Here is a 16,671-nt window from a genome sequence, read left to right as displayed (position 1 = left end):
GTCAGTACAAATAAATGGTTAATTCAACATTGATCAACATTCTTTGTTTTAATACAGTACTGCAGAAACAACAGCAGAATGATACTCAGAACACACTAATGAACACTAATTGATGTGATATTGACCTAAAGTGTATTGAAACATGATACCTAGTGTGAACGTATGTCTCATAGCCCATCTCGGCTTGTCCCCTGCACTCCAAAATCTGGCGCTAGTTAGCCGATGCTACCAACAGCTTTTTCAATAGTGGTGCTTCGGCATCGGGCTAGCCATGCAAATAAATCACTGTTTTACACCCATATACGAGGCTCAATGTATCTCCACACTTCATTGGTAGACTTCCGAGGGCCCTGACATTTAAAACGAGACATTGAGAACTTTGAAAAAGCACTGGTAGTTTACTTACAAGACGATTTATACAGACAGTATCTTCACGAAGTTTAGCGTTTGCAGCCATCTTGAATTTAGTCACGATAAGTCGAGCAACGAGTAAGAATGAACAGGTATGATAAGGGATCAGATTCCAAAAATAATTCAGTGGAAATGCATGGATTCCAGTTGCTGCTACTGGAAGAAACTGGAATCCATGCATTTCCACTGAATTATTTTTGGAATCTAAATTCAAGATGGCTGCAAACGCTAAACTTCGTGAAGATACTGTCTATATAAATCGTCTTGTAAGTAAACTACCAGTGCTTTTTCAAAGTTCTCAATGTCTCGTTTTAAATGTCAGGGCCCTCGGAAGTCTACCAATGAATGTAGCCCGAAACGAACTGCATTACCCACAAATCCGTGCATTGTGTAGTTTCAAAACCGGAAGTGGGATGAACGCGCTGCTTGCAACGTAAATGAGAGTCTGAGCGAGCAGAAAAGGTTGTTAACCGATTCGTAACAAGTAAATCGATATAACGACCGGTTCATTTCAGTTTTATTTCGATACGGGGCTTCACGTATCGATGTAGCCGGATCTTACACGTTAAAAACGGATACCGATACGTATCGGTTAATCTTTAAACCCCTACAGTTTAAGCTTTTTAAACAATTCTCTCAACAATTCTAGGACAATTAAAAAAAAAGGTAGAGTACAATACAATTGTTGCACCATCAAGCTGCTGGTAGTTAAATACTAGCCTATAATATTAAATTGCAAACAAAGCAGAATTCTGTGTTTTATTGTTTTCAGTTTAAGGATAGTTGATAGCTAATCATATTTTTTTTTAAATATAAAACGTTTATAAAACTGTTTTTTTTAAATATAAGAATATATTTTATTATTATATTTTTTAAGTTATAAGTATCTTGATAACCAACTACCAACATGAATCATGGGTTTCATGAGGTCCCTTCACACAGTATAATCAAGCACCATGCAGTCGGCATTCTAGATGCTTGATAATACACCTGTGGAAAGTGAGCTGATGTTGAATAGAAACCATGTAGGCTAGGCCAAACCAGAGTCGTCTGTAATTCTGTGGTTTACGTTAATGTTCTAAAACGCTGCTGGTTAGTAATGAGCAAATGTAACGTTAGCTTAGCTGGGAGCCAACGTTATGTTACGTTTGATTGTTGTTAATGTTAGCTATCGAAACCTACAGCTAACTGGTGACTGAGCCCTAAAGTTGACGACATTAGCGTTGATCAACAGTGGGTTTCCTTACATAAAAAATATCAACATAGCAAGGTGCTAGCGTTAACGTTAACTATTTCACTAACGTTAACGTTACCTAACGTTATAACATTAGTTTAGCTATTTGTGACCCATCATTTTATACATATTTAACGCTAACTTTACATAACATAACGTTTGACTCAAATACCAAAAACCGGAACACTTACCTTGTCTGTAATTAGAGAAATGTGCCTCTGAAGGAGAGTTTTACGAGCAAATAAAGTGACCACGGCACAGCAGGCGAAGACGTTCAGAAGATTCACAGCTCCAGTGTTCAGCTGTTGATTGCTTTCAGCTGCAGGTCACGTCATAATGCTAAAGGTTGCCGCAAAGGCGGTCAATGTTAACTCTATGAGAATTTCTTGCTCTTTTATCGTAAATATCTCAAAAAGTATAAAGTTTACAAAAGTGAAAAATACATTGGACAAATCTCCGTTACAAGACCTTTGTAGGAGTGTTTGAATGACGTCAAACGGTTCAGTGGTTTTAGAGCCTTTGAATGTCAAAGTTGGTCGGAAGAAGAAGAATAATAACTAGAAAATGTAATTCCAGGGAATTACCATTGCATGTAAATGCAAAAAAAATGCTGTTTATAACATTATATTACTTACAGTATAATTATTCAGATTACATAGACTTATAGACTTACAGTATTCTTGAAAACCACTTACTTGGTTAGATGTTGGCTTAGAGTATATGACAGTAAAAATAAATTGTTAATTCAATATTGATCAACATTCTTTGTTTTAATACAGCAGAATACACTAATGAACACTTATCAACCAATGTAAGCTTGAAGTAAAAAAAAAAATCACAGTTGTTGAAACCAATTTTAAAGTTACCCAATAATGATTAGGGAGAAACCAGATGTCTACTGAATTTGCATTCTTACAGAACTTGATAATGCCAATCATATTATAAGACAGATCTATTTATCAGTGGTAATTCTGAACTGGCAGCAAGAGCTACTGGTCTCAGTTAATAGTAATAGGTCACATTTGGTGGTGATATAGACTGAAGAATAAGATTTAGCCCTTCAGATGATCAGTTTTAGACAGAACTTAGGTTAGAATCTTAATTTTCACACAGCACAGCTGAGGTCTAAAAACAGAGGTCTAACAGCACAGCTAAGTTTCACAGATGTCACAGCACAGGTATGATTCAAATGTGCGCATGTTCATATAGTTGTCGTCATAGCCCTCCTGTAACAATATAATACTCTCAGATCTACGTCTCAGTATAGTTCAAAGGTACTGTATGTGCAGATATGTTGAGATATGGTCACATATTTTTAGAAATGAATGCAAGTGTTGGTTGGCAAGCGACGTATGGTTGGTTGGGAGGATGTGCACACAGACAGGCACACACGTAATGTAATACACGGTCATCACCACACTGGTCTGGTCTGGAACCCAAAAGACAAAAGCAAACAAGTTAGTTATACCAAAAACAATGAATGTGTACAATTGTTCAATTCAACTTAGATATTTAAGTGAGGTTGTTGCACCATAAATCTGTAATGGTAGTTAAATATACTAGCCAATAGTATTTCGTTGCAAACAAAGCAACATTTTGTGTTTTATTTATTTCAGTTTAAGGATAGTTGATAGCCAAACAGTTTAAAGTAAACAGCTTAGAACACTTTGTAGGCAAAGGGTGTGTTGCTGTTGATAATCATAAACTGAGTCTTAACCCTTAGAACCCGATTGACGCAAAGTGCGTCAAAAAACACACCCTTTCTTCTCTGTTACATTGCTCTGGAACTGTTCATCGCAGCGAGATGAAACCTTTATTGCATAACAGAGCAGAAGTGGGGCTTTCCAACGAGACTACACACTTGTCTGTACGATCAAGTATGAAAATAAAAAATCATGAAATTAAATCAAATAGCATCATATTTACAGTCTATACTTCTCTGCGTTCACCTGCACACCCATTACTCTTGTTTGAATTACTCGCGAACCCGTGATCGCATCGATATGGCAAGCATATCAGAAAGAGGGGGCACAGGGCTATCCATTGGTACCATGTTTATCGATCCTTCTGGCTTATAAAACCAGACGAAGTGACTGCAAAATAATAACGCCATGTACACAAACCAACGCTGCACACCCATTACTCTTGATATATGAATTACTCGCGGACCCGTGATCGCATAGATATGTCAGATGAAAGAGGAGACTCAGAGCTATCATTTGATACCAAGTACATCCTTCTGGGTTATAAAACAGACGAAGTGACAGCAAAATAATAACTTCATATAGCTGGACTTACCCCATGTTTTTGTCTGTTCTTGTGGCAAAGCATGTTTTTGCATTGCCATGAACATTTGAGCTATCATTTGATACCAAGTACATCCTTCTGGGTTATAAAACAGACGAAGTGACAGCAAAATAATAACTTCATATAGCTGGACTTACCCCACGTTTTTGTCTGTTCTTGTGGCAAAGCATGTCTACAATCCAATGCTGTGTTTCTCTATGGCAAAGCATGTTCATATTCCGGTTTTGAGATCCTAGCAAATTCCTGCATGGCAAACACCTTTTTTGCCTTTACTTTGTTCATGGCAATGCAGTAAAAAGTTGAGAATTATTATGACTGCATACACACAGGCACGCAGGCTAACACGCAACCTCGGGTCAAGTCAGGTCAGATCAGTTCGTGTCACAGATATGGAGCGCAGAAAGGTCATTTTTCATTACTAAATAAAAAATGGCATTTATCTCCGTAAATCACACAGCACATATTTATGTAAATTGCTCAGCCCCAGAGTATCCCTCCAACATGGCAATTATATTGCCCGGTTCAGTACAGTCTGCCCCACACACACATGAAATGCATGTAGAGCTGTGAGCTTGCTGTGGTGAGATACATGTCGAAATATAAGAATTTTTATAATACACGTTTTATATTTTAATTCTTTAAAAATCAAAATAAAATCAATGCTAGTATTAATACATGAAATGATAGCAGATCTGGATAGCCTAGACTCTCCAATATATAATATGTGTGTGTGGCACTTACAATTACCAGAATAAATCCTTATGAATAAAGGTAGTGAAAATGCCCTAAAAACAGCTTAGGGTTCTAAGGGTTAAAGATGGACCATTCTGATATTATGTATCTTGATAACCAACTAGCTTATACAGCTTGCTAGGTCTGTCATCCACATTTTTTCTACATATTACGATGTAGGCCTACTCTAGGATGTAGCCTACAACAACTGGGAAGCTTGATTCGTGTGCCAGGCTACGCTTTCATTTTTAGTCCAGAATAATGCAGAAATGAGTAACGCCGTTGTCCGCCGGTAATTAGGCCTATCAGAAAATATAAGTCCCGACAGGGAGAACAGAACCCCGACGCGCAGCGGAGGGGTTTTGCTTCGACCTGAAGGGACTTATTTTCTGATTATTACGGGCGGACAATACATTATCCCGCTTATTACACGGCTACTTGCCAAAACGAGAAAAGAAACACAACGAATCTTTAAAAATGATTTTGCTACCGTTTCGTGTCTTCCGCTGACAAAATAAATAGTTCGCCACACAGATAGAACTTGACAGTTTCAGGTGTTGCGTGGCAACGTCTTACTAGCTTACTTTCCCTTTCAATGAAATTCCATTGCAATAAGCGAACGGAATTCTTGCGGAGGGATATGAAAGACGTTAATCAACCCGTTGCCATTGACAGCTGGGATTATATACTTTGCCGGTGATTTAACATAGGCCCGAACGTTGGGAAGGCCCATTCGTGTGAATGGAACTTTCTGCAGCACTCTGAAGAGCCGTGTAATAACGTTACATAATAAATAGCAACAGATCAAGTGCTAACGTAACTATTCCCCTAACATAAGGTTAGTTTGGCTATTTCATACAACATAATGTTTGATGACATAAATGAGTCAAATGCCAAAAATCGGACCGCTTACCTTGTCTGTAATTGGAGAAGGACAGTTACGAGCAAGTTAAGTGGGATCACGGCAGGCGATAAGACGAACGTTCAGAAGACTCACAGCTCCAGTGGTAGAAAGATTGCATGGTTGATTGCATTCAGCTGCAGGTCACATCATAATGCTAAAAGTTGCCGCCACGACAGTCAATGTTAACTCAATGGGAATTTGTTGCTTGTTGGAAGTTCACAAATGTAAAAAATACATTGTACAATTGTCCGTTACAAGACCTTTGTAAGAGTGTTTGAATGACGTCAAACGGTTCAGTGGTTTTAGTGTCATTAAACGTCAAACTTGGTCGGAAGAAGAATAATAAAAGACGATAATAAGAAGAACAGTGATAATAGTCCACTGCATTTACATGCAATGCAATAAGAACAGTGATAATAGTCCACTGCATTTACATGCAATGCAATAAGAACAGTGATATAGTCCACTGCATTTCAAAGTCAAAGTCAAAGTCAAGTCAAAGTCAGCTTTATTGTCAATTTCTTCACATGTTCCAGACATACAAAGAGATCGAAATTACGTTTCTCACTATCCCACGGTGAAGACAAGACATATTTTGCCAATTTTGGTCCACAGACAAACATAACATTCAAGTAAACAAAAAAGTAAGTAAATAAGTAAATAAGAGGGCACATATAATAATGAAAAAATAAGAGCAGCAAAATTTGGTTGAAATTGTGCATAGACAGTCAATAAAATACTAGTGCAAAGTCAGGCCAATAAAAGGCTTGGGTAGTTCTGTTTGACCTAAGTAAGAAAGAAAGTGGCATAGTGGTGCATGTTATGTAAGAGCAGCAGAAGTGTTGTGTTTTCAGGACAACAACACCAAGTTGTAAAGTGTACAAGTGTGCAAGTGTGCAAGTGGAGTAGTGCAGGCGGCCATTTTGGGTCCAATGTCCAGGATGTTATGTAGCTGAGGGTGGAGGGGGGAGAGGAGGGAGAGAGAGCATTTACATGCAATGCAATAAGAACAGTGATATAGTCCACTGCATTTACATGCAATGCAATAAAAACAGATAAGAAGAACAGTGATAATAGTCCACTGCATTTACATGCAATGCAATAAGAACAGTGATATAGTCCACTGCATTTACATGCAATGCAATAAAAACAGATAAGAAGAACAGTGATAATAGTCCACTGCATTTACATGCAATGCAATAAGAACAGCGATAATAGTCCATTGCATTTACATGCAATGCAATAAGAACAGCGATAATAGTCCATTGCATTTACATGCAATGCAATAAGAACAGCGATAATAGTCCACTGCATTTACATGCAATGCAATCAAGTAATGCCCAGCAATGTAACTATGATCTGATTACACATTTTATATAGTTATATACTATAGTTACTTGAGTTTATAATCTGATTACATGATCTAGATTACATTTAATCCATTACTACCCAACCCTGCATAACACATACACACACACACACACAAACACACACTTTGCCCTCTGCACAAACAATACGGTGAGACACACACACTCTCTTTCTCTCTCTCCCTCACACACACACACATTTAACTCTTTAATACGTTTACCATAGGGTTATACTTTATGTACACATTCATTCTTTCATCTCTATCTCTCTCTCTCTCTCCTCTCTCTCTATCCCTCTCTCTCTCTACCTTTCTCTCTCTCTATCCCTCTCTCTCTCTCTCTCTCCCCTAGATGGTAAGCTTTATGATGCGTATGTTAGTTACCCAAGTGGGAACAGCATTTCCATGGCAATGACCTTTGCTCTTAGGGTTCTCCCCGAGGTTCTGGAGCGTAACTATGGTTACAAACTCTTCATCAGAGGCAGAGATGACCTCCCAGGTGAAGGTGCGTTCATGCGCTCACACACACACACACAGACACACACATATGCACGCACACACACACACACAGAGTAAACACACACACACACACACAGAGAGTAAACACACTCACACACACTAGGGTTGTAACGATACACCAACCTCACGATTCGGTTTGTATCACGATTTTTGACCCACGGTTCGATACGAATCTCGATTTTTCTTTTTTTTGGGGGGGGGGGCTAGACATTTTATTAAATAACATTTTAATAGCCTCCCTTAGAACACCAGAGGATTACAATATAATATATCTATTATTTTATATCCTGATATAAAAATATTTTTCTGAATGACTGATATTTATGACAGCACACTTTATGCAGATTAGCCTGCTATTTTTTATTACAACTCTACCTCTTTAATTCAGCTGTCTGGTTGAAGCCTGGACATATTGTAAACAAAGTAGCATAGTTGGCTAGCTTAGCCTATCATAGTCTACTGATTGGACTGTTCAGTTTTCCCATGTGTGTTTAAGTTTCAAGGTAATACTTGTTCTCCTTGGGACAGGCCCTTTTGGGAAACGTTGGTATTGAGATGATCAGTCAACTTCAATGCAAGAGTTTTAAACAAATATGTGCAGCATGCTAATGATGCTAAGCGGATTTAATAGTAATTTAGCTAGTCGTCTTCTATGAGTCCTTGCTTTCACGATTGTGAAGGTTTTATTTAAGTTGAGCAGGAGAGGGAGGGAGCACGAGAGAGAGCGGGGCAAGGAGAGGGGAGGAGAGGAGAGGAGGAGAGGAGAGAGGGAGAGAGTGGGGCAAGGAGAGGGGAGGAGAGGAGAGGAGAGAGGGAGAGAGTGGGGCAAGGAGAGGGGAGGAGAGGAGAGAGGGAGAGAGTGGGGCAAGGAGAGGGGAGGAGAGGAGAGGAGGAGAGGAGAGAGGGAGAGAGTGGGGCAAGGAGAGGAGGAGAGGAGAGAGGGAGAGAGCGGGGCAAGGAGAGGAGAGGAGAGGAGAGAGGGAGAGAGTGGGGCAAGGAGAGGGGAGGAGAGGAGAGAGGGAGAGAGTGGGGCGAGGAGAGGAGGAGAGGAGAGGATGAGAGGAGGAGAGGAGAGAGGGAGAGAGCGGGGCAAGGAGAGGGGAGGAGAGGAGAGAGGGAGAGAGCGGGGCAAGGAGAGGAGAGGAGAGGAGGAGAGGAGAGAGGGAGAGAGCGGGGCAAGGAGAGGGGCTTTACTTCTATACTGTTTGGTAAAGTTGCACACATAGTCTACAATGAAAGCAAGGAGAGATATGAATTTATTATTTATTTGTTTGTTTGTTTTTGGACAACGTAGGCTACCGATAAGTAAAGCGGGAGATGTGGGTTGCTTGAAACACTAGAAAGGTGTGTCGCGATTCTGCCTTTTCACACCGCGACACAGTATCGTTGATATGAATGTCGCGATTTCGGTTTCGAATCGTATATTGTTACAGCCCTAACACACACACACACACACACACATATGCACGCACGCACTCACACAGACACACACACACACACATATGCACGCACACACACACACACACACACATATACACGCACACACACACACACACAGAGTAAACACACACACACACAGAGTAAACACACACACATATACATGCACACACACACACACACACACAGGGTAAACACACACACACACATAGACATACACACACACACACATATGCACGCACGCACACACACATACACACAGTAGGGGTGGAACTGTACACAGAAATCACGGTTTGGCTCATACCTCGGTTCCGACATCACTCAATGAATGTCGACCTGACAAAAAAACTGTAACATACCTAGGCACCAGTCAGAGCTCAGGCAGGGGCTACAGATCAGGTGCCCCTAAAGAACTCTCGGACCTAACAGTCCGCATTACATTAACAAATTCACATGCAAGTTTTGTTTATTTTTATGTGTATTCTCCGCATTACATTAATGAATTCACACGCTAGTTTTATTTATTTTTATACCGTGTATTCTCAATATGAATACATGTACCGTTCCACCTCTAACACACACACACACACACACACACACACACACACACACACACACACACACACACACACACACACACACACACACACACACACACACACACACACACACACACACACACACACACACACACACACACACAGTCAGGCAGTCGTGGCCTACTGGTTAGGGCTTCGGGCTTGGAACCGAAGGGTTGCCGGTTTGATCCCCGACCAGTGGGCCGCGGCTGAAGTGCCCTTGAGCAAGGCACCTAACCCCTCACTGCTCCCCGAGCGCCGATGTAGCAGGCAGCTCACTGCTCTGGGTTAGTGTGTTCTTCACCTCATTGTGTGTTCACTGTGTGCTCTGTGTGTTCACTAATTCACGGATGGGATAAATGCAGAGACCAAATCCCTTGTATACGCAAGTATTCTTGGCCTAGAAACCTGATTTAAATGTACACATACACACACAGACACATTCATGCTCCCTCAGGTGTCTCTGGGTCCCTTCAAGCAGGACACAGCTACCAGATTAGGACACAGCTACCAGATTAAGACAAAGGACACAGCTACCAGACACATCTACCAGATTAGGACAAAAAATAGCTACCAGATTAGGTCAAAAGTTTCCCATATCTCCTTTAGTTTGTTTAAGGCGAGACACGGCAGGCAAAAACATTGATTTTTCATGCAGTGGTCAATTTTGAGATTTTGGGCTAATTTACTCCTTCAATATGTGTTCTTTCAAGCTGCTATAAAGAAAACGTTGAAAATATACATTAAGATATTTATTTTATTACATTTTGTTTACTTGCGGCAGTAAATTTCTCCCGAAATTACTAAAAAGTTAGCATTCCAACGCGACATGCCGAGTTTCGCCTGTTTACTGAAGTCTGTCATGTCCGGTATTGTTGTAAAGCTCCGAGTCTCCTGCTCAACGCTATGTAACCCAAATAAGGGCATTTCCTTTCTATCAGTAACCAATCGTGAATGTCCAAAGGGGGATTTAAAGCTAATGACGAAATCTCATTGGCTAGTGCTGGTTCCTGCTAACGTGATTCGCTCAGACGCATCACGTGGTGTACTCTGACACTTCCGAGTTTAGCTTACCGCGGGACCTTCGAAAATGCCGCAACTTTCAAGGAAAAGAAAGCAGCAATTGTGCTTTGCAAGATGTGAAAAGGGAAATCAATCAATAGGCGAAGCGTCTACATATCCACACGGCTGCAAAGTGAGACGAGAGGTGATGTCGCTTTTGATGTGAATGTCCGCATGGTGCTTTTGGCACATGAATTAGGGATGGGATATGCTGCACTGAGGAAGGTCAGCAAGGTGTTGGGAATCCCTTCCCTTCACCTGAAAACATACCAGAGGCATGACAAGAGAGTGACAGGTAGGCTATGTAGGCTATGGAAACAGGGATGTTGATTTTGGAGGTCTAATGACCTGTTACATTTTATCATGTTGTTGTAACAGTGAACATATTTTTATGGATGGAACAAGGATGGATTTGTAACAGAATAAAATGTCATCTCATTCATTGTGTTGTATTGGTCAGTTTTGAGTTTTCAGTTCAGTGGCAAAAACAAAAGGCATTGGAATAATGCAGCCGTATCAACTTATGGACATTGAAGAAACATTTTGAATGAGAGAGAGAGAGAGAGAGAGGAAGAGGGGACATCCATGCTCTTGTAGTCAGGTTGACACACCAACCAGGGATGTAGTGGAGGCTAAATGTTTACACAGTTTATCCACCTCTGAAATTTCTGAAATAGTTTATCCCCCTATTGTTAGAGTTTATTCACCAATTGCAACTTTTATCATTAAATCACACTATATTATCCACATTCACAATATGTACACTCATCAACACTCTAGGAACCATTTAATACCACTGGTATTGTTATAAACATTGGACAATACATTGTTCATATTGCATAGCCATATACTGCTCTTATAAGGTAATGCTACTACACTGCACATATATATATATATATATTAAATATGTTTTTGTAGTTGTACTCAATGACAATAAAGTTGAATCTAATCTAATTTAATAACCTCCACCATCATCAAACATGTTCTGAATGCCTTTTTTAAATATCCAATACTGCATAGTGCAGTCCACCTTACTGTGATCACAAAATTCATAGTTTACCCACCTCTTATTTTACCACTACACCCCTGACACTAACACACACACACACACACACACACAATTATGGATCTGTTGTAATAGTATAGAATTATAGGATGGCCTTATGCTTTATAATCATTTACGGTTTGCTTGTCAAGTTGGCTGCTATGACTGCATGGTCTACTCCCTGGTCCTTTCCTAAAGAAATTGGGTTTTTGCCACTCAAGTGAAAATAAATCTACTGTATCAATAAACTCAACAAAAAAGGAACAGTTCCTGACACAACAGGCATTTTTTATTTTAGTGGCGGAAATTGAGAGAGGATTGGAGTCACTGCACAAGACCAGGGAGCAGATCAGGCAGGCCTATGCAGATGTTGATCCAGAGTTGGCAGAGTTGCTGAGGGAGGATGCTGATGCTGTAATTAACATCGGTGTCTCTTTTGATGGCACCTGGCAAAAAAGAGGTTTCACTTCCCATTATGGGATTGGTATTTGCATAGACATTCTTACAGGACTGGTCATTGACTTTGAGGTCTTATCCTCTTACTGCCATGCTTGTGTCCTAAAGCAAGGTGCCAAGAATGAGGGGAAGATTACTTTAGAGGAATTTGACAACTGGAGGGAGATGCACACTGACTGTGCCAAGAATTTCACAGGCTCTAGTAAGGCAATGGAGCAGGAGGCAGCAAAAAGGATGTGGGCCAGATCAGTCGGTCACCACCAGCTGCGGTATACTGAAATGCTCTCAGATGGAGATAGCTCTGCTTTTAAGGAAGTGCTATCACTAAATCCATACCCTGGGCATGAAATTATTAAGTTGGAGTGTATTAACCATGCCCACAAACGAATGGGTACAGCGCTCAGAAAATTTAGTGCAGAGCGCAAATTGGGAGGCAAGGGTTTGGGGAAACTGACGGCAAACAAATGCAAAACGCTACAAAATTATTACAGGGGGGCAATTTTAAATAATCAGGGGTCAATAGATACAATGAAAGCGGAAATATGGGCAGGCCTTCTCCACAGTATGTCAACGGACGAAACACCATTACACACTAGGTGTAATCCGACATGGTGTTGGTATCGGAGGGCAGAAGACAATGGTGAGACCCCCGAAAGCCACACACGACATGCTACAAATGACCTTTCCCGAGAGGTGGGCGAGAAACTTCTCCCCATCTACCACCGCATGTCTAGCGACAGCTTGCTGCAAAAAATGCAGCATGGGGGCACACAAAATGCAAACGAGTGCCTCAATTCTGTTATATGGGCCCGATGCCCAAAAACTGTTTTTGTAGGCAAGAACAGGGTTGAGGCAGCAGCAAGCATGGCCATCTCCTCTTTTAATGAGGGTGCCTCAGCTATGCTTAATGTGATGGCAAACTTATGGCTGGAGAGCACACTAATAACCGTGAACAACATCAAGCAGGCAGACCTGCTCAGGGTGTCAAAAGCAAATGCCATTCAGTCCAAAAGTGCGAAACGCAAACGCAAATTAGTTAGCACAGCCAAGAAAGTGGCAAGGCACCAGCAAGAGATGTCAGAGGGAACAACATATGGTGCTGGAATGGACATTTAGAAAGATGTGACATCTACTGTTGTTCTTGTTCTGTGTCCATTCAACTGGCGTGGGTTTTGTGGGCAACTTTCTGTATGACACGCCAATGTTATGTCACTGAGTTACTGTAGTTGTAGGCCTTATATGCCTGCCATGTTATTAAATAATCAATTTCTATGAGCTTGAGACGTTCCATATTATTATTACTAAGGGCCTGAGCATTTATTCTGTTTTTGAGCAATTGTTTCCAATAAAAAAATATTAAAATCCCTTATTTAAATCTTTAAATGGCGTTTTCTCAAAATGAGTTTTTTGTCATTCTCCGGTAGATACATCTCAGCCTATGTAGCACCTATGTACACCAAACTTTCCAGTTATACACTTAGCAGTATTCTGAAGATATTTACAGAGGGATTTGTTAATAAATCATTCCTGGCCTGATTTATGTGACATTTTAATCAAAAAACATGGCGAAAATTGATGTTTTTAAGGCTATGGACAGTATATTTTGATTTCCTATGTAATGAAAGCAGATATCCTGAAATCCCTCTGTAATTTTGTTTTCCTATTGTGTGTTAACAAAATGAAAAACAAAAAAAAAAAACCTGGCTTTATCATATGTTCAGATCTATCTACCGAAAATACATGCAAAATCACGCATATTTAATTAGATAATGCTTAATTTGCATAATTAAACATACAAATTTCAAAAACTTGCAATACATTTTTTTTTCATACTTGAGTAAGTAATCAACTGAGGAAGTTTCATGGTGATATCTATTATTTAAAAATTTTACCCTATTCACCTGTAGTGTCTCGCCTTAAGTTGCCGAATCCAGTTTGTCATTGTAGTATTGTTACTTTATTTATTTATGTATTAACTTTTTCACTTGCTTGTTTATGTTGTTGATTGTTGATTGCCCTTGTGGTCACTCAGTTAAAGTGACTTGTGTAGTACCCAGGGCTCGAAATTAACTTTTTTTCTCAGGGTCCCGCAGCTGTCCCGAATTCTACTTGGCACTGTCCCGGACTTAAACACCAGTGTCCCAAATTCAAGTTCTTGTTTTTTCCCATTCTACATAATAAACAGCATAATGATCAGTAACTTGCATCACTTAATTAACTCGTTCTGGTCCACCATGTCAGTTCTGAACAATTTATTAAAGACCATTTTTATTAACATTAATCTTCTGCTGTTTCACGCAACACTTATTTTCAGAGATTGCGCTTTTGGCTCTTTTTTGAGGTTGCACTAGACGTTCATTGTCCATTGTTTTGACGGACAGGGTTGTAAAACATTCCGTCAATAATCTATTTTCACGTGTCTTTAATTTCAATGTCAGTTTGGTGTGAGGTCATGGCCACAGATCTCAGTGAAAACAATAAGTAGCGTGGGAAATTACCACAAAGCTGTCAGATGGGCTACTCTCCTGCCACACTCTCGCCCTCTTGTGCACACTCAAATGCGTTCCCAATTAAATTAAGTAGCAAAGCGTAGTTAGATCTGCTGCAACTATGTATCTCGATGTAACAAGCTGTTTTGACATTGTAAACGTTCTCTAAGAAGAGTGTAAAGCAGTTTGCAGTAGCCTAAAGTTAACCACAACGTCGTCTATTGCTGGAAAAAATAGCGAGCGGCCTGGTCTAGTGGCGGGCCGGATCTATGATAAACTAATAAAACCTCGGCGGGCCGGATTAAAGTGCGTTGCGGGCCGTAGTTTGGACACCCCTAGCCTTAGAACTGCCACAGCGAAATGTCAAATGCTAACTTAAATAACTGTTTTCATTGTTATAGGCTACCTTGCAACACTATGTTTTTGTCAAATCGCAGTTGCGGTAGGCCTAGGCTATTTAGCTCAGCATGATATTGGTGACGTTTGTCTGTCACTGACAGAAAACACGTAGTCAGAGAGGGCTGTCACCTCGTTTTTTTAGAACACCAGTGTAACCTTAGGCCTGCACTATCAGTAAAAATGTTCACATGTCATGAAAACAAATGCCATTTACCTGCCTGCTAGTTAGGTAAGTTAACCTCTATATCGGAAAGTGACCCATTAGGCCTACCGCCCGTGCCCTATTTTTGTGTCGGCCTATGAGTCACTTAATATTCATTTAACCAATACGGCGGATTCCTAAGGAAACGCAAGCACCCAACCCATTTGGGTATCTTACTATATTTGTACCAAAAATAACATTGTAGCCAACAGTGATTTGAAGGACATTAGCCTAAACAGTGTTGTAAGGCTGCGTGTACAAAACCGCTTCTTTACAGATCAGCTGGCTAACGCTGCTTTTGCCAGCTGCCCGTCACGCCAAGTCAAATTTTGTATGATTTTATAAAGACGAGAAAGATACGTTTAGATTCCCATGTGAACAGTTTAGGAAAAAAGTACCTATTTTGAAATTTGCTTTGCCATTTTTTCTACTGTCCCAGAGTTGTCCCAGACAGCATTCTATTGTGTCCCGGAAGCATTTTTTATGGTCTCCGGGACGTCGGGACATCGTTAATTTCGAGCCCTGGTAGTACCACAGCATCATCTAGAGGCAGACTGTCATTACACTCACATATCTGTCATGTTATTTCAGATATACCATATTTGAAGGTTTGTTGCACTTCATTTGAAATCCTTGTCGTACTCCTGAAGGTTTCCCTCCTTACATATGTTAGAATGTTTAACTGGTAATTGGCTGGCACACCAGAGCTGATGCGGCTGCTGATTGGCTGGTATCGCAGGCTGTGTTTGCTCAAGTGAGCTTTTGATTGGCCAGTAGTGATAGGGGAGTGCTTGTGATTGGCTTTGGTACTGCAGATAGGAAGTGCTGCATGATTGGCTGTTTGTTGCAGGGTGGGGGAGCTAATTGGCTTATGTTTAGCTCCTTTAGCTAGTCTGCATGGCAGAGCTACAGTCTGTTGGCCCACAGCGGGCCTTGGAGTGTGGAAGTGTTTTAACTAACTTCCTGTCTTTCCCATGATCCTTTGCAGCTGTGTTTGACGGCATCGATAAAGCTCTGGCGAAGAGTCGTCGACTCCTCATCGTGCTGGATGGAACAAAGATGGACACACACACGCAGATACACACACCTGCACACATGGACACACACACACAGACACACTCACCTGCACACACGGAAACACACACACACACACACACGGAAACACACACACACACAGACACACCGGCACACATGGAAACACACATGCAGACACACACGCAGACACACACACACACACCTGCGCACATGGAAACAATCCCACTTACACACACACACACACAGACAGACATGCAGTCTAACACATACACACAGTTAGACACACGCACAGACACACACACACACACACTCCTGCAGTGGGAGCCAGAGCAGGTGTGTTTTGAGCGCACGTTGGGTCAGTATGAGGCTCTGGTGAGCTCTGGGCTGAAGGTGGTCATCGTCCAGACGGGAGAGGGGGGGTCCAGCTTGCCCCCCCCACTGAAGCTGCTCACACGCTCCACACGCCCACTCCGCTGGCACACACACACACGCTCA

At 41.0% G+C, this 16,671-nt stretch overlaps 1 protein-coding gene across 2 annotated transcripts in view; it reads left to right on the top strand.

Moving 5' to 3' along the window:
• LOC121685931 (interleukin-1 receptor accessory protein-like 1-B) overlaps window positions 1–16,256 on the top strand; it is a 65,511-nt gene extending 49,255 nt beyond the window's left edge. The window contains exons 12-15 of one of the 2 annotated variants that reach the window (XM_042066807.1): window positions 7,307–7,309; window positions 7,434–7,459; window positions 15,733–15,749; window positions 16,130–16,256. In XM_042066807.1, coding sequence (XP_041922741.1) covers window positions 7,307–7,309; window positions 7,434–7,459; window positions 15,733–15,747 — 44 coding nt within the window. In that variant the 3' untranslated portion in view covers window positions 15,748–15,749; window positions 16,130–16,256. Of the gene's footprint in view, window positions 1–7,306; window positions 7,310–7,382; window positions 7,460–15,732; window positions 15,750–16,129 lie in introns of both variants that reach the window. The other variant, XM_042066806.1, reaches the window with a different exon arrangement.
• Window positions 16,257–16,671: the final 415 nt, after the last annotated feature.

Source organism: Alosa sapidissima, chromosome 2 (genome assembly GCF_018492685.1).
Source record: "Alosa sapidissima isolate fAloSap1 chromosome 2, fAloSap1.pri, whole genome shotgun sequence".
Lineage (NCBI taxonomy): Eukaryota > Metazoa > Chordata > Actinopteri > Clupeiformes > Clupeidae > Alosa > Alosa sapidissima.
The sequence above is the reverse complement of the archived record's forward strand: the minus strand, read 5'-3'. Positions and strand labels throughout refer to the sequence as shown.